Source organism: Melitaea cinxia, chromosome Z (assembly GCF_905220565.1).
Source record: "Melitaea cinxia chromosome Z, ilMelCinx1.1, whole genome shotgun sequence".
In the NCBI taxonomy this organism is placed as follows: Eukaryota; Metazoa; Arthropoda; class Insecta; order Lepidoptera; family Nymphalidae; genus Melitaea; species Melitaea cinxia.
In genome coordinates, this window is record NC_059424.1 from 13172414 (window position 1) to 13200272 (window position 27859).

The 27859-nt window shown below is 34.0% G+C and overlaps 1 protein-coding gene and 1 long non-coding RNA gene across 2 annotated transcripts in view; both read right to left on the reverse strand.

The window, feature by feature from the left end:
* LOC123668348 (disco-interacting protein 2) overlaps positions 1-27859 on the reverse strand; it is an 86812-nt gene that overhangs the window by 34122 nt on the left and 24831 nt on the right. The window contains exons 2-3 of the mRNA XM_045602088.1: positions 14058-14135; positions 11850-11984 (exon numbers count right to left, since the gene is read on the reverse strand). Coding sequence (XP_045458044.1) covers positions 11850-11984; positions 14058-14135 — 213 coding nt within the window. The remainder of the gene's footprint in view (positions 1-11849; positions 11985-14057; positions 14136-27859) is intronic.
* LOC123668349 lies at positions 12116-13278 on the reverse strand. Its single transcript, XR_006745566.1, has 2 exons — positions 13186-13278; positions 12116-12462 (listed from the first exon to the last, which is right to left on the reverse strand). It is a non-coding gene; the product is annotated as an uncharacterized LOC123668349 (long non-coding RNA).

The window sequence follows — 27859 nt, forward strand, 5'->3', positions numbered from 1 at the left end:
GGGCTTAGTATCCATTATAAGGCTACTAGCTGACCCGGCAATCGTTGTCTTGCCGCTAAACGCTATTAAAAATAGGGGTTGATGGTAGAGGGTTGAAAATTTAGGGTATAGGTAGGTGCTATAGAATAAATGTTTTTTTTTTCTTTGTAGCAATTTTGTAGCAATATTTAGGGCAAGACTTTGTAAAATTATTTTGAGGACTGAAGAATTAATAGTTATTTAATAGATAGTTAGGAGTTGTCTTGTTATATTATCGTTATTTTTATTTAATGAGACAAAATATAGGCTATATCACCATGCAGCCACGTTATGTACCTAGTACCTACATTTTAAGATGGACAATCTAGTAGTTCCTAGTAGATTGTCCATCTTAAAATGTTTACATACTCATACGCATGCTTATAACTTTACAGGGCTTAGTATCCATTATAAGGCTACTAGCTGACCCGGCAATCGTTGTCTTGCCGCTAAACGCTATTAAAAATAGGGGTTGATGGTAGAGGGTTGAAAATTTAGGGTTGTATGTATTTTTTAATGTTGTATCATAAAAAAATAGAAATTAAAAATTTTGTCAAAAAAAATAAAAAATAAAAATTTAGGGGTGGACTACCCCTAAAATTTAGGGGGATGAAAAAAAGATGTTGGCCGATTCTCATAGATACCGGATAAGCACAAAAAATTTCATCAAAATCTGTCAAGCCGTTTCGGAGGAGTATGACAGATGACAGTATCCAACAGATCAAAATTTGATATATTATTTTTCACCATCAAATTTCACTAAATTTGTGGCTTATTTCTATTCGCAAATATAAATCCAAAACTTGTAGTTTCTTATTGAAGGCGAAACAGGTCTTAACGAACTATTCTACCACTTGCTGTTAAAGTCGAATCGTAACTTATGTGCAGGATAAACCTTATCCACAACCGGTAAAACAGGCCCTTACAATATTATTGGCACCGTTACATGTAAGTTATCGGAACGAAGTGAAATTTACTACAGATGACATTATTACACAAATAAATAAGTACAATATTAGTCAGTGTGTTATCGATATATTATTAATAAATTAGTTTTTACTTGTCGATATCTTATCGTTATTTAGGACCTTCTTTAATCACATTTACAAGTCACATTAAAATAAGTTTTTGTTTTGACAGTCAGTCTGAGTGGCTACATAATATTAAGGTCACGGCTAAGCTGACATAAGTATTAAGCGCGTCACTTCCGCCTTTAGAATAGTCCGATTTTTCGTATTTCCTGTACGTATAATCTAAATTACAATAGTCTAATTAATAAAATTTAAAAAAAATGTCATTTTATATTTTTTTTAAACAAACAAGTTGTTAATTCAATAACAGTCCGAAAGTATAAATATAAAATTTTGTACAAAAAAGTGGATGGTGCCTCTACTTTACACAACAATAGAAAAGATGTTGGCAAATAATCCTATACCACAATAGCTTTCATAAGGCACATAGAACTGGACATCAGATTACAGCTATATTATTTTTTATTAATCATCATTAGTTATTAAATAAAATTATAGAAACAGATAATATTATAGATAAAAGATAGAATACATATTTAAATTCAATCAGGAAATAAACATCGCAATTTTTCAAGATTAATAGACATACATATGTATCGCATAATGTGATCACTTCAGATAAAAACAAATATACATTAGAATATTCTCGGCTATTAAAAATAGCCTTGATTTGAAATGTATGCATAACAAAATATCACGTCCGTGAAAATCTCTACAAAACTGCGGAAATTCACATCCGCAGCAATTACAAACACTAATTCCAATATCGATACAATTTAGTTTGGCTATATTAAAATTAAAACATCGTTTAATGAAAGCAATTATTTACGATTATATACTTAAATTTTATTTTAAGTAACTATTAATTGCTTACTTATCGCGTTGCTATGTTTTATTGACTTGCTTACTATTTTATTTCAGTCAGCATACAATTGTAAACTTTAATAATTTTTCTGAATGAGCATTATTTGTAACTGTGACGTTCTCTAAAGTATTTATTTGAACGATATAGGATAAAATACCATTCAAAACATATTAAATACTGAAAGAAGAAATATACATTTACATGGATTAAATCTTCAGTGCCTTTCATTTTTGGAAAATCATTTATGGATAAGTTAGCTTGCTGTCGCGGACTTTTACCAGATATTATAACATGAGTTATAATCTTCGTGTGAGTAGTCTTTTATGTGGAAGTAGGCAATCAATGTGATTTAACGCGTTGAACTCCATGGGGAGGTGGGGTCGAGACACCAGTTGTGCCTCACTTTTTTAGTCCATGTGGCCAATTTAAAAGTCCTTATTTACAAAAAAAATATGGTAAGTTTTTATTGCTCTACCATACCCATTTTTAAGGATCTTACTTATTTTTCCTTACACTATATGGCACATTAGTCTAAGTCATATTTTTAAGTTGACTCTGGCTCGCGTTCATGTGGTGTCCTCCGCGGCACCAACGGAAAAATTGTGTGTCGACTACATGGTGTCCCCCATTGACCCAAACAGAAAAACTAAAAAATCAAACCGGCGTTAAACGTGTTAATGTAATTATATGACATACGTACATTGTGTTACACGATCACCAACCCGCCTGCCCAGTGTGGTGACTATGGCATACAATATGGCAACACACATGAGTTCACGCATTTTTGGCGCGAACTTGTGGAGGCCTATGTCCAGCAGTGGACTGCAATAGGCTGGAATTATGATGATGATGATGATTGTGTTACATATCCTACTTTATATATGTGTATATATATATATATATATATATATATATATATATATATATGGCTTTGTCGCACCGAACACGCTGCTTCCTATTTTCGGCCTGTGTATTTCAAAGCCAGCAGTTGGATGGTTATCCCGCCATCGCCATATACAATATAATATATAGACAATACCTATTACGAAGAAAGTTAATTTTAATTAATAATTATTAAACTTTAATGAAAATATAAGTAATTTTCTTAAGACATAGTCCTCATCACGTTATTTATATTAAATAAAGGTAAATTTGTGTTCTGAAGGAAACATTTTTATTTATAGTAGAATAATTAATTTACTTTAAGTCAAATTAAAATTTGCACATACGACTGACCACATTCTGTGATAAACCAACACGTTAATGTGTAGAATGAATGTGCTACACATTTTCAAGTCTCTAAAAATGATGATCACATGTAGTCCAGTCATTATATACATTTGGAAATGCAAATGAACCGAGAAAGCCAAATTTTGGATATTACGTGGGGGATGGCTAGGAAAGCTTAAGTTCAAATTGTCGACCAAAATAACCTTGTGGGTTTTCCGCCATCTTGAAAAAAGGGTTAAACTCAGTTTTTTTATCATAACTCGGTTCCCCGTTGAGATACGAAAATTTTTATAGAATACTTTTTTGTTGCTCTTTTTACGATCTACAATTAAGGTCTTATACATTTTTCACGTATCGATCACCGTTATCGAGATATCGTTAAAAAAAGCCACAAATTTTGGGAGAAAAAATTGTTTTTCGCTATTTCCTTTTTTCTCGTGAAAAATATCGAAAAATGTTTGAAATAAAACTTGTAGATCCTGTTCAGACCTACAAATTCGTTTTTTTTAATTTTTCATTTTCGAGAAAAATTACGACCTCTAGCGCGCCGCAAAGTGAGTAAGACTGTGCCCGGTGTCGATTTAGCCGCTCGCACGGTTGTATCCACAACGTAAAAATGAATGAATTATTTGCTTAAGGGAATTATTTTTAAGGGAATTATTGGTTAAGGGAATTATTGCTATACGAAATAAATGAATAAACCAGCCAAATTATAAATCAAAAACATGAAATTTAGTAATCAAAAAATTTTTATGCAGCAAAAATAATAATTACACGTAGTCATTTTTGTCACACGTTTTTTTTCCGTTTTGATGGTCCTGGCTGCTGTTGACGTTCCTCCTCGGTACACTCTTCGAGTCGTGTAAATTCTTCAATCGCAGTAAATGATGCTGTGACGGTCGAAAATTCGTAATCTTCATCTTCGTAATCGTCGTTGAATAATATCTCGACTTTGGCGACATTGTCGCATGTCTGTCCACTGCAGTGCAGGCAAATAACCGAGCAACTAATTCCTGCTTTCCTGCAAGCAGTCCCACACTTTCCTTTACATTTGCACGAAATTAATTTTAAAAGTTCAGGTGGAGCGGGTGCGGCTGAGGTGCAAATTGGCTCAAGCCCGTAATTCGTCTTTCGCCAACCCCATTCCTGAGGATCTTTAAAAATTCCGAGCCACGTTTGCACTTGTAAATATGTTCGGAAAATGTGTTGGCGGACTGCGTTTTCCGTTGGTGGGAGTAGTGAAAGATTATTCGTCTTATTTGTTGTTGTAGATGAAGATTACGAATTTTTGACCGTCACAGCATCATTTCCTGCGATTGAAGAATTTACCCGACTCGAAGAGTGTACCGAGGAGGAACGTCAACAGCAGCCAGGACCATCAAAACGGAAAAAAACGTGTGACAAAAATGACTACGTGTAATTATTATTTTTGCTGCATAAAAATTTTTTGATTACTAAATTTCATGTTTTTGATTTATAATTTGGCTGGTTTATTCATTTATTTCGTATAGCAATAATTCCCTTAACCAATAATTCCCTTAAAAATAATTCCCTTAAGCAAATAATTCATTCATTTTTACGTTGTGGATACAACCGTGCGAGCGGCTAAATCGACACCGGGCACAGTCTTACTCACTTTGCGGCGCGCTAGAGGTCGTAATTTTTCTCGAAAATGAAAAATTAAAAAAAACGAATTTGTAGGTCTGAACAGGATCTACAAGTTTTATTTCAAACATTTTTCGATATTTTTCACGAGAAAAAAGGAAATAGCGAAAAACAATTTTTTCTCCCAAAATTTGTGGCTTTTTTTAACGATATCTCGATAACGGTGATCGATACGTGAAAAATGTATAAGACCTTAATTGTAGATCGTAAAAAGAGCAACAAAAAAGTATTCTATAAAAATTTTCGCATCTCAACGGGGAACCGAGTTATGATAAAAAAACTGAGTTTAACCCTTTTTTCAAGATGGCGGAAAACCCACAAGGTTATTTTGGTCGACAATTTGAACTTAAGCTTTCCTAGCCATCCCCCACGTAATATCCAAAATTTGGCTTTCTCGGTTCATTTGCATTTCTAACCCGATTTTTCCGACGTAATGACTGGACTAATGCGGTAGCTGTAAGTGATTGCCGAAGCCGTAAAAAAATTGTTTTGTGTGTAGTAGGTACTACCTACATATATGTATCTCAATTAATGCTCCTATATAATGTCTGCAGTGAACAAGCATGGCGCGACTGCAAATAGACTGAACTAAATTTCTCTTTTATAGATATATATCTTTCCATCGAGATGTAATGGTCGTACTAGTTTGTTTTATGTTACTTTTCTATCACAAATAAGCGAGATATTAATATTTTTGCGATATTACTAATTACACGCAAAAGACAAACGTCTATAAAAAGTTTTAAAATATATAAAATATCTAAATCTACCTATAATACAAAAGTATATAAATATACATCATTCACTGCAAATAACGAAAATCAGTATTGCTCAATTATTATGTTTAATTAAATATCAGCATATGTAAAAATAATACTCCAGTAGGTATAGCAAACTTATATAATTAAGTGTTCTTTAAGCAAAAAAACGGAATCGAATCTATAAATCGTAAAAAAAAAACACTAAGAGAGACACAAGACCTCTCAAAACTTCATGCCAACTAAGTAAAAAATATTTAACGCCAACTACAAAATGAATATAAAGAGTGATCTAAAACTTAGTCCAATTTAACTACGTGCTTCAATCGGATACAAGGCTGAAAGGAAATCAATAGACCGGTAGTAGCCACATTTTTCGAAGAAGTTGCAGTATTGTGTGTGATTTGTTTTAAGCTCATTATAATAAATTTATTTTAAATTTATAAATTTAACGTGTATCATAACCTAAACACAAAAACAAAATAAATATTGGTTTCTTTATCCATTAGTCATGAAAGAGTCACTTGATTATATTTGAAAGCTGAAAAATTCATTGATAAAAGGGATGACAAATTTTATTTTCATGGCAGTATCGAATTTAAGGATATATTTCAAAATATTCTAATATTAATAATATTTTAGGTATTATGTTTTTTACAAAAGCTTTTCTGTTTAATATTTGATGAAACAAACACCGTACATTTTGCTATGTATTGTGAGAAATACAACGTCTCAAGAACTATCCAGGCAAATATCACTAAATCTCTCCTAAGGGGAGGGGGGGAAGGAGTCAAAACTGATCGAAAAATAGCTCACGTAATTAATGGATGTCCCCTTCACATCTTTCACAAACATTCCAAACAACGTACTATTATAACGATCTCTGATATTTTCATGCAAATTAATCTCACTTTTAAATTGATGTATTTTTGATATTTGAGCAGTGAGACCTATTAAGAGTTTTTATTTTGTTAAATGCGAAAATTGTTTACCTTTTATTCCATAGTTTTATACTGTAAAATGCTGCACATTTTTTATAAAACTATTCAATTTTTTTGTTTCATATTTACTTAATTATAAAACTTTGATTTATAGCACATATCAGAAGCATTTTCATTCCTTTGTTTACATTTTTTTTTTGTTTGTGTCAATTATACATTAGTAACAGAGACATGTCTACATGTTAATTTTTATAATTTTGAATATTCATTTTTCTGATTAAAACCATACTAACTAAATTTCAGTAGTAGGAGGTTAAAGGTTCACAATTCCTGTATAATATGTCCGATTTTAAGTTATTTAGACCTTAAGCCATTGAATATTTTAGCTATAAATTCTGAAATGTTAAGCAAGCGAAGACCTTGTAACGTTTACCGGATTATAGTTTATTATGATATCCTTTTTAACAAAGAAAATGTAATAATAATTTGGATTTTCTTGGTTAATAAATTACAATTGACTAGGTACGTATTTTGACTGATACAACCCAGTTTCGGCGTAACGGTCAATCATGATACACAATCAATTTAACAACGGACAGAAACTAATAAAACTATAGTTTTCGCTTCAATATCAATTGAAGAACCCCCTTTAAAAAACTTTTTTTTTTTCAAAACAATTTTATTAGATAGATTATATAGATAATTAATATTAATTCATTTACTTAAATAGGTAAACTATACAAGTAAACAAATGATGCCTTCTCAAGGACTCATATCGAGGTGACAACTGACAAACAATATATAATACCTATCAACGAGCAATTCTTGTATATAAGTATATCACTACATAGTAACTAGTCTGGCCATAAATACTGTTACATAAAAACTTTTCTTTTTTTCAACTTTTTAATTATTTTGAAATTGGAACACGTATATTATTTTAAAAACTTATTTCGATTTTGCGCCATTTCACATATTTTTTTCGTGTTAATTATCAAATTACAATATTTAATGGGGTGTTAAAGGAAATAGGATTGCAGTGATCGCCTTGCATAAAGTTGGTATGGAGCCGTCGATCATATTCCAGACACTTCAAACGCTTGGTATCAGCCGTATGTTCGTATATCTTACTATCAACAGATACAGCAACACTTCGTCTGTCGAAGACTAGAAAAGATCAGGGCGGCCGCGTGTTGTTAGAACTACAAAGGCCAGCATTAACAGCCTTTAAGCCAGAATTAGTCGAAACCCCATTAGGAAGCAAAAAATCTTATCGCGAGAAATGAAGATTCCCGCTAGGACTCTGTCGCGTATTATAAAACAAGACCTGATGCTCGGTGCTTATCGCCAATATACAGGACATGCCCTAAATCAATATTTACAATTAAAGAGAATGGATCGATCAAAACGTCTTCTGTCGCGATACGCAGGTGAAAGGCACAGAAATATTCTCTTTACCGGTGAAAAAATTTTCACGATTGAAGAACAAAAAAAGCAAAATGATAAAGTGTACGCTCACAGTTCTAAAGAAGCTGCTCAAGTTGTTGGAAAGGTACAACGTGGTCATCATCCTGCGCCAGTGATGGTTTGGTGGGGCGTGTCTTATCAAGGAGTCACAAAACTATATTTTTGTGAAAAAGGAGTGAAAACTTCAGCTAAGGTGTATCAAGATACAATCTTGGATCATGTTGTGAAACCTCTCAGCAATACACTTTTTAAAAATATACCGTGGACTTTTCAGCAGGACTCTGCACCTGGTCACAAGGCACGAACTACCCAAGCCTGGCCTGGCCATTTCGAATAGAATATTTTTTTGCTGAGACGTTAAAAAATATGTAGGTATAAATTTTAATAATATTACATTACTTCATTTAAAAAAAATGCATTTTCATTTGTAACAGAACTTTATGGCTGGACTAGGTATAAAACAAGTCGCTTCCCGCTGTCTGTATGCTTAGATCTTTAAAACTAGGCAACGAATTTAGATGCAGTTTTCTTTAGTAAATAAAGTGAATCCGGAGGAAGGTTTTTATTTATTTATTTATTTTTATGTATAATACATGCATAATATAGTAGAGGAACACTGATAGTTTTTACGCTCGTGCGAAGCCGGGGCGGGTCGCTAGTATATACAATATAATTTGAATCTCGGAAACGGCTCCAACGATTTTCATAAAATTTTGTATGCAGGTGGTTTCGGGGGCGATAAATCGAACTAGCTAGGATTAATTATTAGAATGGCGTTTTATCCGTGTTTTGGGCTATTACAAATGCTACAATATAATTAGAATAAGAAAGTCACCAAGGTATACTATGTAGCTCAGGTGGGAAATCGAGCGGTCCCAAAATTTATAAGATAAAAGATTTACCAAAATAAAAATTACCGAGGTTAGTTCGGTCATGCAGCAAGTCTACGTTTGTGTTTATCCAACCCCCGTGACATTTAAGTTCTATTCCAATAAACTCCTCACCGATGGAAAACTGCCTCGATGAGCCCGTAATAATATTAAGCTGTTAATTTGATACTTATCAATTCTGTACGATAAATTGACTTTCGCTTCTCTCGTGCATATTGCTAATGTAGCGAGAACATTAATTCATTCTTGTAATAACAGAAGCTGTGTCAAAGCGAGAGAGCAATAGACGCGTTATTTTTTCATACGCGGTTAGCCTAATACAATATACTGAACATCATACATTACTATTTGTTGTGATATGATGTAGTAACTACACAGGTGAGAAGAGTGTTAATACGAGCACTACTTTACCGTAATTCGAACATAACTCGAATTGAAACGTTTAAGTTTGTAGCTTCGAGCAAAAACTCATAGCTATGCGTAATTATGATTTCCTTAAACCTAAGCAATTACAACGGATAAAACAATATATTATGATGTCACGTAACCACTTAAATACACGCTTTTGGTCAAATGTGTAACTTGTCTTAAATTGAAAGAGTGAAGTATATTGAGGTTAGTTTTTTTTTTTTTGTTTTAAGTCTATAAATGCCGGCAAGTGTGTTCCACTTTATTCTACTAACATACAAAACATCACACAAAAACACAAGTCGAACAGATTCGTAACATGAGCATGGATGCGGTTGACCGCGTCGTGTTTATTTGTCTTGACCATTAGCCAGCGTCAATTATATTTTATCAGAGCAATCGACCGTTATAGCTTATTCATATAAATACGTCTTTTTATTAGTTACTACGCTTTCTAAAGGTAAGATGAATTACAGATTCATTGGTATTAGATTTATTTGGATTACTGAACTTTAAAAGACAACTGGCGATATTAAATATTGCAGAACTACTAAATTTTGCAGTATCATACATTTTTTTCTAGATAATCATATTCCTAGATACTATATCGGTTATGAACCGATTTTAGTGATTACACTTTGTGTGATACATTAAACAATAAAAAAATAACGTTAAATAGCAAATAACTTCCGCCTTGTTTTATTATGTTACTAGCTGGCCTGGCGAACTTCGTACTGCCTTATTTTTCTTAAATATAATAATAATATATATCGATATTAAATATAGCCTATCTTTCAAATTGGATCAAACTGAAAATGGTGTGCAAATTTGATTAAAATCGGTTAAGTTGTTTAGGAGTCAATCGCGGAAAAACAACGTGATGTATAATTTATATATATTAAGAAGATTACGGAATACAATTTTCGACTGGAAATATTATTGTAATTATAATAATTTATTTTTTTTATGTTGATTTAATGAGGCTTTATAAATTAGGTTTGAACGCGACAGGAATTGATGAAAAAAAAGTTTTCAAAGGGCGTTTGCGGTATTGAATCAAAATAATTTTAACAGATTCTAAATATAAAACGAAATCAATAACCCGAATGGTCTGTGTGCTAGGTAATAATTAATGAAGCAATTTAATTTTCACTATGGTTGGAACCCTTATTTAAAGAATTAAGTGATGAAGATTCAGATGTTGTGTTACTATTAAGTAAAAGCTTGTAATTAGTTAATTTTAATCAAAAATATAACCTGTTAGTTATTCACTTTTATAATGAGAACGATTTTTCTGTATTTGAGTTGAGTATGACATAATACCAACGATATACGAGTATGAAGCAATATACCTATACACAACAAGCGGAAACCACGAGAGACGTTTATTATTAAATTTTATTATCTCATAAATTGATATGTTATATGTAATTAAGGTTACATTAGTTTTTCGTGTCATCATAAATTTACCACATTCGCTTGTTTTATTCTTGTTTTCATTATTTAAAAAAATAATTATTATACCTATTAATAATAAAAACAAATAATTATAAATTTAGATTTAAAAAAATCCATCGTGATTAAAATCGAAAGTATAAAATGGCAAACGAAGATTCGCCATTCAAGCCATTTGAAGGTGCTATTTCATTGTTCGAGAAAACCGATAAAACCAGCTAGGTCTCGGTTCAGTTTAACAAAGCAGTTAAGTGACTGCAAGAGGTCAGCGCACGCCACTGAATAGGATTCAATAACACCACTCAGGATAACTAGGATAAATCAAATATCACCGAGTACATCTTTAAACACTTAATGATAGATTAGGTACTGTACTTACATTCTCATTTTTATTTAAATTATTAACTTAAAAAATTACATTGTACGAATCTGCTATTATTTTTCAGTTCAATGGTTTAACAGTTCAGATAATTATACGGTGACATATAATGTTATCGGGTTATTTTAACTAGGAAAATTACAATGTCATCAACAGAAGCATTACTCTATGTGTTCTTCAAAGCGGAAGCATTCGAATACGGTTTACTGTTGTTGTATACGTATATTTGTATATCCAAAGAGATTTTTATGTGACGACAATAAATTTAATTTAATATGTAATATGAAAATGCCAACGACATTTCATTAATGGTCACAGGTAGGAACAAAAGAATTTACATGTGTAAGTTTACTGTGCATTGTTATAAGTACTGTGAAGTTGAATAGACAACTCTCGTGAAAGTAAGTAATGTTGATTTGGTGTGTCTAAGGACGTCGCGACCTACCCAGGACAGTTAGTTACTGTCGGTGTCCGATTCACCGTGAGTATACCGAAGGATGAATCTACCGATCTCTCAATGGCAAACCCGAACCGTGTTAATTTCGGTCATTGCTAACTTGTTTAATATCTACTATCAGTTTTTTTTCTTAATTAATTAATATGAAAATATTTTAAAATTTTGTTTTTGCGTATTGAATTAGTAGTAATTGGAAATAATATTTTTATCGATTATTTTGTTTTTAATTTTAGTGATGTTTTTAGTGTTCGTGGCAACTACCAAACTATTAATTCCCCTAGATACCTGAATGGTATCTCTTCTCATTGTGAGTGACTCGTCGATGCGTCCGTCGGTTTCTTGTATGCTGTCGGCTGCTGCCGCCGTCACCACGCGGTCCACGCGGCGGCTGATTGACTGCTGTATAATATATAATAACGCCTGAACATCATTTAGAGAACCTTTCGAACAATTTTCTACGTTGAACAACCTTGAAACTACATCTTTTGAATACTTAGTTGATGGGTCAAATGTCACTCGTATAATGTGTTAAAAATATAAAATAATGATAATAGTTCTTAATACGTTTATTAATGCGAATTTTCTATCCTGAATGTAGAATAGTCAGTGGAATTTACAAAAAAGTCTGAGAATATTGTAATTTCTTGTCAAGTATTTATTTTTTAACGGGTACACCGCAACTATTTTCTCTTCAATTGTAATGTAGTAAAACTTGGTTCGTAATTGTTGCGCAACAGATTATCAAAAAGTTCGTTGACCTCGACGTCTGATAAGGGTCGAGGTGAGGACGTTATCAGGTGGCGCAATGCAGGCCCGAAAATGCTCGACCCAAAGCCTGGCATTTTGAGAGGTGGGCGATCAATACGCGCGTTGTACAATAGCTTGTCTCGTTCATCTACTTGAATTAAAATGAAAAAAAAAGTATTGTATCCTGTGAAATATATTTTTGTAAATAATCAACATTTTATTATTTGACTTGTACATAAAGTAACTTATATATACATCAATTTGTACAATAATAAATAACAAGTCTCGAATGTCAGACAAAATGGCGACTACAATAATGCACTGAATAACTTTAAATAGGCAGACAACTCAAACAATGACACTGCTATGACTCAAGTCTAACAATGAGAAATGAATTAGCTCTATACTATTTTCGACAGGACAAAGATATATATATTAAACATTAATAATTTATTGTAATAAATATTAAACATTAAATGCTATTAGAAAACGTACAAACATTTTTTAAACTTTGTATTTAAAAAAATGTTCTTCAAATGTTAGAACATATTTTTTGAAGTTGTAATATTGTATGGAAACCAAATAACCAATTGCATTGAAACCTAAATAATCGCTAATCTGTATATTAATTAAAATAATTCGCTGTTGAACTGGTGAAGTTATGGTCAGATTTTTTTACGATTGAAAATTATATAATCTGAAAAACTAAAGGCTCTGTGTCAGATAATATTATTATTAATTATTCACTTCACGTTACATACACTGTATATTCAAACACGTTTATTGCTGTATTATATTAAAAATTGAATAGTTTTGGAATGTGAAAATATCGCATACAATCATACGCTAACAGTCAGAATAATTGTATACGCACCTCATCACGTTTCACCTCGGGCCAAGGCTTTAACAATTACGGTTTGTATTGATACGCGAGTTGCACTGCAAGCACAAAGCTGAACCATTAATGAGTGCCAGGCATCTAATGTAGAATTACGTGCCATTAAGATGATACAGTATCGTGGTGATAAAGTGTGGTTGACGTGCGTGACGGGTCACCTATCCAAACCATTATGTAAAATCAAAATAAGTAGAGTACATACATGTATATAATAAAAATAACATGGTAATCGACGAACGCTGGACCTCGTTTGTAATTGTTCAGATTTCAACTAGTTAATTTTTTACAACGCGCGAGAGCGAAGGTCGACCTTATTATTTTAATGATTTCTACTACCGAATCATTAAAGCGTTAATATAACAATGACAATAAACGTTAACGAAATTGCCACAGATATAAAAATACTATAATTTGGCGAACACATAAATATAAACTCAAATCAATAACAAATAGTGGTGATATCTTGTTAAATATAGTTTTAAATAAAGGTTCAACGAACGCGTGTTCTAAATTCGAATAATCGAAGAACAGATTCAAGATGGCCTATTCGTTTGACCCTCGTTGGTGAAATAAGACTTGCGCTAAGGTCCCGATAGTTTTGCGAGTGTCCAGCATTCATCGACGACGACCAATTGACACTTGACCCCGACAACGCTTCTGTCGCGACCTTGGACTCGTAAGTACTGGAGATATTTCGATTAACGTGTGACGTCATCAATTAGGTTCATGTAATTAGAATTTAGAAGTGAAGCCAGTACTCGCGGGTCAAGAATAACATACCTCTTCAATTAGTTCAGGCAACAGTGTTAGAAGCGATTACTTGCATCATTGAACTTCAATATTCTTACCTTGAGGCTGATGTTGTGCGACATAAGGGGCGAGAAGTCGCGTGCGCTTCTTCTCATATCCTTTTTGTGTGATGTCTCCTGCAAAACAAAACAAATGCATCAGCCTTTTGGCGACGTTTGAGTATAGCAAAGCGACCTATAAATAATCCTTATTTATTTTATTTAGATAAACGTGAAACGAATCATATGTATTTTTTTTTTCATTTGGCTATCAGATATTTCATTGGTACTAGTTTGGTTTTGAAACAGTTATGCAAATTTATAGAATCACGTTGAACATGTAAAAACCAAACGACGGTGTTTATAATTTATACAGATAAATAAAATTGGAGTGTTTGTTTGTAATATTGAAATAACAGCTTTTTACTAAATGCATTGGGTGTATATACACGGTACATAGACCAAAAATAACATTTTCTTCATTCACTGGCAGATAGCTGATGTAATTAGGGGTAACTTATTCTAGTTTTGTTTTTGAAATTTATTTATTTTATAAGTCAGCGAACTGAACAATAACTTTTTTGTTAAATTCCACGCGGACGAACTCGCGGGCACAGCTAGTCCAAAATAAATAAAAAGATATATCCAAAAAATGCTGTACAAAGGTAATATTCCACGAGGGCGAAGTCGTGAACACAGCTAATGCACAGGTAATTAATATAAAGTTGCACTATAATATGTATTTAATATTAATAATAAATACATATCGTGCAATGGGCGAGACCGCATCACTAAATAGCGATCTCTTACAGACTACCCAACAGAAAGGAGCTAGCAGTGTAACGGGCTTGCGCATCCGTAATTACTAATAGAAACAGTTCTGCAGTACTGCCATTTTATAAGATTTAATTAAACATACTTGTAACTAATAAAATAAAGTCAAGAGTTACACATCAATAATTTAATTATGTTTATCGCACGAATAATATTATAATTATAAATCAATAATATTGATGCGTTAGCACAACGGTCACTGCACTGCTTTGTGGCTGTTGCTCTGACGTTCGAAGGTTCGATCCCCGCACATGATAAACATTTGTATTTGCCATGCACACTTTGCCGTGGTCTCCCCACCGTGCCTCGACGAGCACGTTAAGCCATCGGTCCCGGTTGTTATCATGTATAAATAAATAGACATGATAGCGATTGTTACTCATCATAATCACCATTTAAGCCTATCGCAGTACACTGCCGGACATAGGCCTCCACAAATTCGTGCCAAAAATGGCGTGAACTCATGTATTTTGCACACAGTCACCACGCTGGGCAGGCGGGTGGGTGACCGCAGGGCTGGCTTTGTCGCACCGACGACGTTGCTGCCCGTCTTCGGCCTGTGTATTTCAAAGCCAGCAGTTGGATAGTTATCCTGCCATCGGTCGGCTTTTTAAGTTCCAAGGTGGTAGTGGAACTGTGTTATCCCTTAGTCGCCTCTTACGACACCTACAGGAAGAGCGGACCACAACCACTTAATCACACAGCGGAATGTTACTCATAGTAGGGAATATATCCGCCAACCCGCATTGGAGCAGCATGGTGGATTAAGCTCTGATCCTTCATTTAAAATGTTAAATAATACATAAATTCTAAAATGTGAAATAATTTTTATAAAAATTTAACACAATTTATTTTATTAAAGCAATTTCTAGTAAACTTTGTTATTGTTGCCATACGTCAGGCGATATGGGAACACACATTAAGATCCCACAGTGGATCAGTCAAGTAAACGAAACACGTTATCTGCTTTTAGTGTAGATATCGACTGAATTTATTTGTGGAGAATACACACAAAAATGTACATGAGACACATGCGACAAATGATGAGATAAAATTGCAATTTAATTTTGAATGATTAAAATATATCTCACGTAGCATTGTTCATAGCAGTTGACCTGAATTTGAAACTGACTTCCGATTTTATAACCTCATTATATGCAACCGTTGCCTGTCCATTTAATTACTTGTTCATAGCCACGATGACTCATCACTATTTTAAATATTGCAAACATAAAAATAACTTTCGAGGTACAAAGTAGGTATTTAAGTAGGTACCATACCATGTACAATGTAGTAATCAATTTTCGAAATGGTGTGATCGTAGATAACTCGTAATAATAAGAAACACTACAAGCTAATTCCAAGTTTAAAAAATCAATGACGTAATTACCTTTAATTTTTTCTAAGATGTTGAGTATTAAACGAATAATTTGCACATGCATCATTTTTTTATCATTATGCACGACGACGGTCTAGAATTATCGGAACTGGTCGATAAACGTGATAAGATATTTATTAGTCAAACTCAAATATATTTGAATAATAATTTTAAACCTGCTGATAAGTGTTTAATCATGGCTGTTAACTATTTTAGTTTAAACATAAATTCACTAGAGCGAAAATATTGATTACTTTTAGAACATTATTTTTAACATTTTAAAATAGCGTTCGCCCAGTGGTCGAAATTCGACCATAATTAATTTAAATTATAAGTTTGAACATTATTAAGGTTCTGTTGTCAAAGACTATAACTTCTATAAAAGAGTATATATATGAGTGTGTATCAAATACATGGTAGTGTGTGTAATGTTTTTTTTTAATTATCTTCTCATGTATTTTTATGCGTAATTAAAAAAAAGTATTAGCATTTTGCACTCCTCTATTTAAACTTTAAATATACGAAATTTCATACTCTTCCGTCCGCGCAATTTTTGTAAAAAGGGGTACGAAGTTTTTGCTTCACGTATTAATATATACCGATGGCGCAAAACTACCGTTAGGGTTTAAATTTTTAATAACTTTTTATTTAATGGTTAATTATTATTCTTATTATTATTTCATTATAAAGTATATTAAAGAGGAATATTTTTGGCTTAAGTATTAAAAATTATGTCCCGCAAGTGGTGATCATTTTCGGCCTCGCACATTCGTGCTCTTTCCAGTACATTTTGCATAAAATTTCGTTAAATTCCCGGTGTTTAGGCTTAAATTTCATTGCGAATGTTTTGTTTTAGCTGTGTTATGGTCGCTGGCTTATTTTCATATACTCTTTCTTTCAAATAACCCCCAAGAAAATAGTCTCGCGCTGTTAAATCCGGTAAACGTGAAGGCCAATTGAAATCGCTTCTGCACGAAATGATGCGTTCGCCAAAGAGGACCCGTAACAGAGCCATTGAAATCTCGCAGTGTGAGCTATGGCTCCATCTTGTTGGAACTACAATTATGGATGGTTTTCTACAGCAAGCAGCACCATTAACCGTAACTGAGGCGCCATGTGCACTTTAAAATAAATATGGGCCAAAGATTCTTTTAGAATTTGCAATGGAACGGGCTATGCTTGGGGTTTCTCTTAAAGATAGGATTAAAAATGGGAAAAGAAAGGGAGAATAAAAGTAACCAACATAGCCCACAGAATTAGCAAGTTAAAGTGGCAGTGGGCTGGTCATCTTTGTCGCAGGACCGATGGCCGTTGGAGCAGGCGGGTCCTGGAGTGGAGACCGCGTCTTGGAAAACGCAGTGTGGGACGTCCTCCGGCCCGTTGGACCGACGATCTACATACGTAAGATTACCGGTGTAGGCTGGATGAGATTGCGGAAAACCGGCCGGTCTGGCGCAAACTTGGGGAGGCCTATGTCCAGCAGTGGACTACAATAGGCTGAGCTGACTGACTGACTGATCCTTTCAGACGATACACCGCGCCAAACAGTACTTTAAAGGGGGTGTAATTGTTGCTGTCACAACTATGGATTATGGTCACAGCTATGGATTGTGCCAGTTGCGCTGGCGGTTGCGGATTCGATCACCGCACTTGACAAACATTTGTTTTGGCCATACAGGTATTTGCCGTGGTCTGGGTGTTTGTGCAGTCCTTGTGTGTCTCCTCACCGTGCCTCGGAGAGCACGTTAAGCTGTCGGTCCCGGTTGTTATCATGTACACCTGATAGCGATCGTTACTCATAGTAAGGAATATATTCGCCAACTCGCATTGGAGCAGCGTGGTGGATTAAGCTGTGATCCTTCTCCTACATGGGGAAAGAGGCCTATGCCTAGTAGTGGGATATTAAAGGCTGAAGCGAATTGTTGCTGATGAGCTGTTCTTGGATTTTCCGTAGGCCATATCCTGGAATTTTGCTTGTTTAAAAAACCATTGAAATGGAAATGGGCTTCATCATTCTTCTGCTTTTTGTCGGAATGAAATGGCATAATAGAGCCGTTGTTGGTAGTCTAACGGCTTAAATTCTTGCACAAGCTGAACCTTATACGGTAACATGTGTAATGCGGCTAAAATCCTCTGCACGGACCTACGCGATAGCCCCAGTTGTGCCGAACGTCTTCTTGTTGATGTTTCTAGACTGTCATGCACACTACCCACAACACGTTGGACATTTTCTTTCATGTGGACTTTACGTGGTCTACCGCTACATGGTAGGTGTCTTACTGTACCACGTTGTCAAAATTTTTCAACCAGGCGGCTTATTGTTGGTGCTGAAGGGCCAGTACGCACATTAAAAAAACGACGATAAGCACGCCGCGTAAAAACAATTGACCGTTGATTTTAAAAATAAAATTCAACAAATTTTGATCGCTGTCCTGTTGTGTGTTTGTTCCATTTCAAATTTCCCAAGTTTTCTTTACAAAATTGTAAAATAAAAATATAAATTAATTTAAAAAGTTATTAAACAATCAAACTCTAACGGTAGTTTTGCGCCACCCGGTAGATGACAATTTAAATTTTCGACATTTTTCTCAAAAGATAGACAACATAAAACATATACATTAAGAAAAAAAAAACATTTTCGAAGCGTGCTTGAAATACATTTTTCAAGTAGGAAAAACAATTACTAGCAGAGCGTTACTAATGAAAATAATATGAATCGGAGGAAATATTAGTGGAATACAAGTGATTGAAAGCAGCGAACTTTCTATGTATTTCTCATTTTAAAAATGTATTACAGATGTTTTCAATTTGTAGACAAAATATAGGCGTCTAAAACGTTTTTGATTTTTTGTTTGCAGTTAATTTTAACGTAACGTAAACAATAAAACAACGTAACATAATATTCGGCTGCTGAGCTAGAACTCTTTCTCCAAGTAGCAGAAGGATTAGAGCTTAATCCACAACAACACACACAACACATTACAACTTATCAAATACAAAAAAATAAGTATTTTAATGTTGAATCTTACAATAAAACACGTAAAAAAACAACACTGTATTCGTTTAAAAAAATTAAAACAGCTCACAAGTAGCTAATAATGTTTTTCTCATATGAAAATAAAAAATATTACATACAGACACATATATAAACTTATCCCTGGCCCTAAAGCTTTTATGTTGAATATGTAATGTAACAATTATGTACAGTAGATGTTTTCAACCTCACATGCACTATATTTAATTAAACGACAAATAGCGTCATGCCCGACAAAGCGTTTCAATAATGTTCGGATGTAATTACAGCTACCACAAAATATAAAGTGTGGTATGATAAAATTAACAAGTTCCATTAGAGTTCCAAGGGAATTGTTTATCGCAATATATAACATTTAAGATTTTTAGTTTAAATTTGTAATTGTTTTTGAATTATAATACATTTTTTTTAATATATAAAATTGAAATACAATGATGGATGTCGGTTAGCATCAAATGACGGGAAGATTACATCTTCTTCTATAATATAAAAATGAGTCGCTGAATGTGTTGCTAAGCGCAAAACTCGAGAACGGTTGGACCGATTTCGCTAATTCTTTTTTTAAAATATTCCTTGAAGTACGAGGATGGTTCTTACGGAGAGAAAAATTCTAAAAAAAATAAAATAAAAATAAAGAATCGACTGTTAGGCGATACGAAGTTCGCCGGGTCAGCTAGTTTCAAATAAAAAGGTACAAAATATTATATGGCTGATTATTTCTTTTAACTGATCTACAGAAAAGTCTGTACCAGTATGAACGTAACGAAACACTTTATTTTTATTTAAAATGCCGTAATACACTACTACTCATTTTAAAATTTACAAACTACATATTACGTAATTTGAAGGATTCTATATTAATCTGTCTAAATAAATATCTTACCTTAAACAATCTATGCACATAAAGATTTTTTCTTTAGACGACCCTATTTTAAAATTTAATATCTTAGCTATAAATATAAATATAGAAACTCTTAACGGGATAGGCCACAGCAGAAAATATCCTGCTCAAACTCTGGATCAGACCAAAGGGAAAGTACCTCGACCTTACTGAAGATCAGACCGGACTGCTTTTAAGCAGTGTTGTGTTCCTGTGTGGGTAAGGTGACCAGAGCTCCCGAGGGGTATTAGGGATAGGGACAGCAACTTGCTGGCGATGCTTCTAGTTTTGCAGACGTCTCTAAGCTATGGTAATCGTTTACCATCAGGTGAGCAGTACAAGCGTACGGCGTTTGCCGACCTAGTTCTGTACAAAAAAATAAAAAAAAATAAAAAAATAATGCGGTCAATTCTAGACTGGCCAAATTTAGACATATGAATAAGATATGTATTAAAACTTCTAAGTTTCTTTCTTACAAAGTTCACGGGTCCTATCTATTAGTACATATGTGCTCATAATATTTTTTATCAATTGTAATATAGAATGCTATTGTGTGATGATACACTGGTATCAACCACCTTATTACAGTTAAAGTACTCGTTGTCGTTGAACCGGGGTATTAATCCATTGACGTAATGCAGAAGGGGTCTGAAACGAATCGAATAATACGAAATATGCAACATACATGAGCTTGTTGCTTCTACGAGTATATAAGCATATTGTAAAAGTATAATATATTGTAATATTACATCTCATGATAATACATATAGGCATACACGCTTAGGTAGCGCTGAAGTTTCCGGCTTATATTTTCTAAACCAAATTATTTGCAAAAAAGCCCTGTTAAGATGTAAAAGGAATACTTAGGGATTTATTTGAGCGATTGATATATATATATAATGTTAAAAATTGATTTTATGATGGAAACACAATAGTTTATTAATGTTAATTAACCATAATTAAATATTTTTTACAACAATAATTACTTAAAAAATCTATTTTGAGACATTTTTGAGCCTCACTTTATAAGAATGATCGTGAAATTTGGTTCAATTTCCCTTAGAAATATTTTTACTATATAATTCTAATCAATCCAAGGTGCATTAACGAAAACGAATGCATCATAGCAACCAAATTTTAAAACATTTAGCTTCATAAAAGTTTACCAGAGCGTTAGGTATAAGGTTATTCGTATTGTTATTTTATTTTTACTGTATGTTCACTCGGCAATCAATCATACCTAACGTTTTTTTCGGTTAGTCCTTAATTTATACATATTTATTAACATCTCATACATTACATGCTTATTAATAACAAAGCAATGTCAACTGAATAGTAGCAGTGGAGTTTAAATTATATTTCCCATAGCGAGCTCTTGGATCAACTGTGAGAATAGTTTTGACAGCTTTTTAGTTTGAGTGATATCACAACATAAATTTTATATATGTAATCATTTTGATGGTTTTGATGGGGAAAACGTGGCCATGTATTATATATTGTAAATACACTTTTGAAGCATTTGGTAACGTTTCTCAATTAGGTTTCGGTAGATTTTATAGCGTAGGTATACTAAAAACTAATATCTTCTTTTTGAGCCATCAAATCTAGACAAAACAAAATAAATAGTAGTTTATTTTGCTAAATAATAATAAAACATTTTTTTACTGTTCTTTAGTAATTTCATCTTCTACGTGTAACTTCAGCAACTTTAAATATGATTATAATAATTTCAAATAATTCAGATTACAATTAAGAGCACACTTTTATTTACACAGTGAAAGTAACAGATGGAACATTGGCAGACAGGCGGATATAACGTTATTATAAGAGTTCCTGGTTGTACAACGAAACCGCAAAAATGAGTAGGTACCTTAAAAAAATTATAACAGGTTATATTGTCAATATACTATTTAAATGACTCTTACATAAAAATGAAGCGACAAATGTATTCTCAAATTTACAAACAATAAAATAATACTAAATGAATACAACCAATATGGTTATGAAAGTAGGATAACTTTCCATAACATAACTCAAGAGCTGGTAGTGTGAAATTTTGAGACTACATTAATATTTTTAAGTAAATGTGCCCCGCGGTTTCAAACGCGTTAATTTGAAGAAAAATATAGCCAATAACCTCCTCAGTAAATAAGTTATCCAACAGAAAAATAATTTTTCAATCCAAACCAGTAGATCCTGCAATTAGCGCGTTGAAACAAACAAACAAAATTATAGCTTTATAATATTAGTATAGACTGTGAGTCGGATACGGTAGTTTGTGAAGGGATATGTGTTTAAATAAATAAGATGAAAAATAAATTAGTGCAAAAATATTTTAAAAAAAGACAAGAACATGTTTATGTATGATGTGTTTTCTACATTTTCAAAGGTTTAAGCTAATTAAAATAACATGGGATAATCAAATTATTTTTATATAATTTTTCTTTTTCTTATCATGTATCGGCGTTGAAGTGTATAGTTGTTACAATGTTATAACTGAAACTACTATACTTCATAATAAGATATTCTTTTAGAAATGAAACAAACCCTTCTACTCTTTATCTGTATGTAATATTAGCACAACCTACGCTAATTTATAGTAAGGCTACATAAAAATAACAAGTATCGTGCGAACAGTACGCAGGGAAAACATATTTCTATGCAAACATTCTAACGCAGGTCGTATACGGTACGTGCACGTGGTCTGTACTGGTTGTTAAGGCCACTTGCATAGATGTCAAACCAATTCAATTTGTCTGCGTTCATTCATCAGTAAGTAGATTCAGATAATTACATTGTACTTGCAGCGCTTTATGAAACTTGAGATTGGAATCAGGTACAGCCTACAATTGTATTTCATTTTAAGTTGTATTTATTATTTCATTTAAAATTGTTTAGTATCTATAAAAGAAGAATAAAAATTGTTCTAAAATGATTACTAGTACTTTAGTTTGGTGTGGGCCTGTTTGAATGAACATTGATGAAATTTATCTGGCCCAAAAGGTTGTGATATGGATGTGATATGTTTTTTTATCAGTAAAAAGACTTTTTGGACATGTTACACCTAAACTAATAGACTATAACTAGAAAAGAATACTATATTAGAAACTATTGTTTATCGTTATATGTCAGATAAATTTATCAATAATTGATAAAACAGGCAGTTAGTACGAGTATAATCTATTCGTACACATAGGTAACGCAGTGTAGCCAAATTTTCTTCAGGGGAAGGTATGCACATTGCACGTTAATTATGCGTGTTGTTCTAGAACAGTGTGAGAAATGTTCTTGTCTGTTTATTGTGAAGAACACTCACATAATAGTTACAAAGTTTAGTTAAAATGAAGTCATTTTTGTAAATTAATATTAACAAAATATGTTTTCATCTCAACAAATACCTACAACTTTAATTTAAAAAATATTTGTATTACATTTTTTAAAAGAATTGCTGTTATGTATAATAAAAAAAAAGATCATATTAACTCAAATTTGTCATTTAATCGCATGTGCTTAACTGAGGTAGGACACAGCAGGAATTTCCTGCTCAAAATATGGAGCAGCCCGACTGGGGTAGTACCTCGACCTTACAGAAGATCACAGCAAAATAATACTGTTTTCAAGCAGTATTGTGTTCCTGTTGGTGAGTAAGGCGACCAGAGCTCCTGGGGGGATTTGGGATTGGGTCGGTAACGCGCTTGCGATGCTTCTGGTGTTGCAGGCGTCTATAAGCTACGGTAATCGCTTACCATCAGGTGAGCCGTACGCTTGTTTGCCGACCTAGTGACATAAAAAAAAATGTGTTATATCAAACTCTCAGCTAAAATTATGCACCCAATTAATAATTTTTAATTTAGATAATACGTTAGTATATAGTAGGAAACAATTATTTCACACATATCGTTTAAAGAGCGACATAAAAGCTAGTGCTTAGCAATATTTTTTTTTAAATATTTGTTTTAAAAGGTTTTTAATATACCTGTTCCATTCTATTTATTGTAATAAAAAAACATAGTTGTTTACTTTTTAATTCGCTGGAGTTTAAAAATATGAAACTATTACACTTTTGATCACTTCTGTAAAATCAGTAAAATCGCCAAAAATGGCGGTTTGTGAGCGTAGTGCTGGCTTTGTCGCACCAAAGACGCTGCTGCCTGACTTTGGCCTGTGTATTTGGAAGCCTAGCTGTAGCCACACTAGTTGTGTGGTTACGGCATTAAAGGATATAGCCACCCCTTTTCTTCCAGGGGTTGCCGTAAGAGGCGACTAAGGGATAACAGTTCCACTACCACCTTGGAACTTAGAAAGCCGACCGATGGCGGGATAGCCCTCCAACAGTTGGCTTTGAAATACACATGCCGAAGACGGGTAGCTGCGTCTTCGGTGCGACAAAGCCAGCCTTGCGGTCACCAACCCGCCTGCCCAGCATGGTGACTATGGGTAAAACACACGAGTTAACGCCATTTTTGGCGCAAACTTGTGGAGGCCTATGTCCAGCAGTAGACTGCGATAGGTTAAATTGATTTGGAAGCCAACAGTTGGATGGTTATCCCGTCATCGGTGGGGTTTAACAGTTTCAAGGTGGTAGTGGAACTGTGTTATCCCATAGTCGCCTCTTACGACACCCACGAGAAGAGAGGGAGTGGCTATATTCATTACGGCCGTAACGACACAGCAAAATATAAGATTAAAGATTATATTTTACAAATTAATAATTATGTTTGCTCGCAAATGAAAAAAAGACCGACTTCAATTACATCGACAAGTAACCGCAACGTAGGTAGAAAAAATAGTTAAGTATATACGCGTTATCAAACATTACTCAAAAAATAGTCGTCAGATCTCGATAAAATTTAAATTGAACTACAAGACAAGCATCAGCTTTCGATTAAAACAAAACTCATAAAAATCGGTATTTATTAGATATAACTCGAAAAGTACTTGTCAGATTTGAATTAAATTTAAATGGGACCAAACCCACCACTAACTAACTCACCACCTTTCGATTAAAAAATAAATAAAAAAACATACATAAAAATAAAGTCGAATTGATAACCTCCTCCTTTTTTGGAAGCTAGCATATAGGGAAAATACGTACAAAATTATATAGGCGGGTATAATATTGTTTGCTCGCAAACGAAAAAAAAACCGTCTTCAATTGCATAGACAAGTAATACAACGTAAGTTGACGAAAAAAATTAACAAACGCACTAGTCGTCACTACGATTTTCGAGGGTTCCCCTCGATTTCTCTAAGATTCCATCATCAGATCCTGGTTTCCTTTTCATGGTACCACCCCTGGAATATCTCCTTTCCAACAAAAAAAGAATTATCAAAATCGGTTCATAAACAACGAAGTTATTCCCGAACATACAAATATATATTTATGTAGATATTAGGTCTTGAACCTATAAAATTGCCGTTTCGTCGTACTGGCTATTTCAAAACTAAAAAAAAAATCGCTAAGAACCCGAATTTCAAATTATTTTTATTTTAAACATATAGGATTCTTTTTTTATAATTAGTAATTTGTTTAAGTCCTCCCCAGGAGATCTGGTTACCTTACTCACCACAGAAACAAAATACTGCAAGAAAGCAGTATTATTTAACTGTGGTCTTCTGTAAGGTCGAAGTACTACCCCAGTCGGTCTGCTCTATATTTTGTTTGTTATGAGTCCCGTCGTGGTAGCAAAGTGCAAGAAGCGGGACCCAACATCAACGACGTTTACGGTGCGAATACTACTAACGATCGTAAGTTATTGGTTTGCTCGCATTCGTTCCGGAAATTTTGACCGAGGAAATGAATCACGTGGTCGGCCGAAAATCTTAGTCGACTACACTGTAACTACAGCTGAATTAGGACCAGCTTTCGAAGTAAGCACTAAAATAATATTGGTCCATTTGCGTCAAATTGGCAATGAACAAAAGCTCGACAAATGGGTGCCGAATTGAATGAACGCCAGCGCGAAATACGCGTCGAGACGTGCCTTGCACTGCTCAACAGACACACAAACGAAGGCATATTGATTCGCATTGTTACTTGTGACGAAAAATGGATTCTATTCGACAATCGCAAGCGCTCAGCTAGTTGTTTCGATCCTGTTTTAGTACCTAAACAATGCCCTAAACGAAAAATGACCCCCAAGAAAGTGGTGGTAGCTGTTTGGTGGTCTAGCGCCGGTGTAATTCATCACAGCTTCTTACCAAACAGCATGAGCATTACTGCAGATGTGAACTAAACACCATAATGGGGAAGCTCGCACATCTCCAACCAGCTTTGGTCAGCTCGGCTCCGCTGCTCCTGCACGACAACGCGCGACCTCATACTGCATAGCAGACGGTCTCCAACGTCTTGTAACTAACTACAAGTGCTGGGGTTGGAAGGTCTCCGTCATAATAAAAATAAAAAATATAGGAAAAAAGTGCGTTAACTTATTTCATCCAACACGGAAATTTCATATGTAAAGAACTATTATATATACGAGTATACTGTAGTATTGAGTAACCTCCTCCTTTTTTGAAGTTTGTTAAAAATGACACATTATGTTTTCTGTAAAACTACAGACATATATAGTAAATATTATAATATCCTGTAGAGGTTTGGCTAGTAGCAACTCACGACCTGTGTCAATGCCAGTCGCATCCGTTAGGGTAATCGCAAATTAAGCGACGTGTCGCCGCGACAGGACGTGACGTTGTCGTTTCCATTTGGGGTCTTGACGCGCCGACTAGAAGCGGAGCTGTCGCTTGCGTTGGCGACTACTCACTACGACAGACGTCGTGCAGTATGCGATTATTATTAGTATAGTATTCGAAAGAAACGGCCGTGTTGTTCATCTTGTCAGTGAATACATCAACATCGAACGTATCCATGTTAAATTCGTGCACCTCAGCGCTCACGGCGAGACTGACATTGCGCTGTCGCACGATTGTCCTAGTGTATGAGCGTGCACTTAGGGTGTGTGATGCAGAAACTTGATTTGTTTTGAGTCAATTTTCGCTTGAGGCAAGATTTGGCTGGCTCGCCAGGGTTCAGCCATTGCAATAAGCGCTTTCGATTATCATGATCCACTTTTCATCACATGTAATGATTCGATTTAAAATTTCTTATTGTGCCGGTTGAGTAATGTAACGCAGCAGTCTAAGCGCGTTTGTTGGTTTGCTTAACTCAATTCATGAGCTCCTACCTTTCAAGCTTTTTTTGCCTTCCCAATATGCCTTCAAGTGGATTTAAGCAGTTTTATCACTAACGCCGCAGCCTGCAGCTAGCTTTGGTCTCCGGCCGTCCACGGAGCTTGTTGTGCAGATCAAAATTTTCGGAACAAAATCGTCGGAAAAAAAACGCACTGTGTTTTCTTTTGCAAAACCGCAGCCATACACGTCATTAACTCTTCGAGCAGTTTCTGCAGCACTGGTGCCACGGTGGAATCCTTACTCGTAAGTAGCTCGATATTTCAAATTTTCCATTTTGTGACTGAATGACGCAGAGATGAAAAACAAAAGAGGAAAAACAAATGAATTACGGTTTCCGAAACGTAAATGCATAAGTAAATAGCTTTAAAAATTTGAATTTGGAATTCTTAACCAAAGAAGAAATATTTGAGATCGAAGTGGCCAGTACGACAAAACGCCAATTTTACATGTACGGAGCTAACAATATTATTAAATAGTTTGGTTGATCAATTTAATTGTTAAACTCTTTTTATATTTTTAGTAATTGGTTTATATTGTTGTAAGTT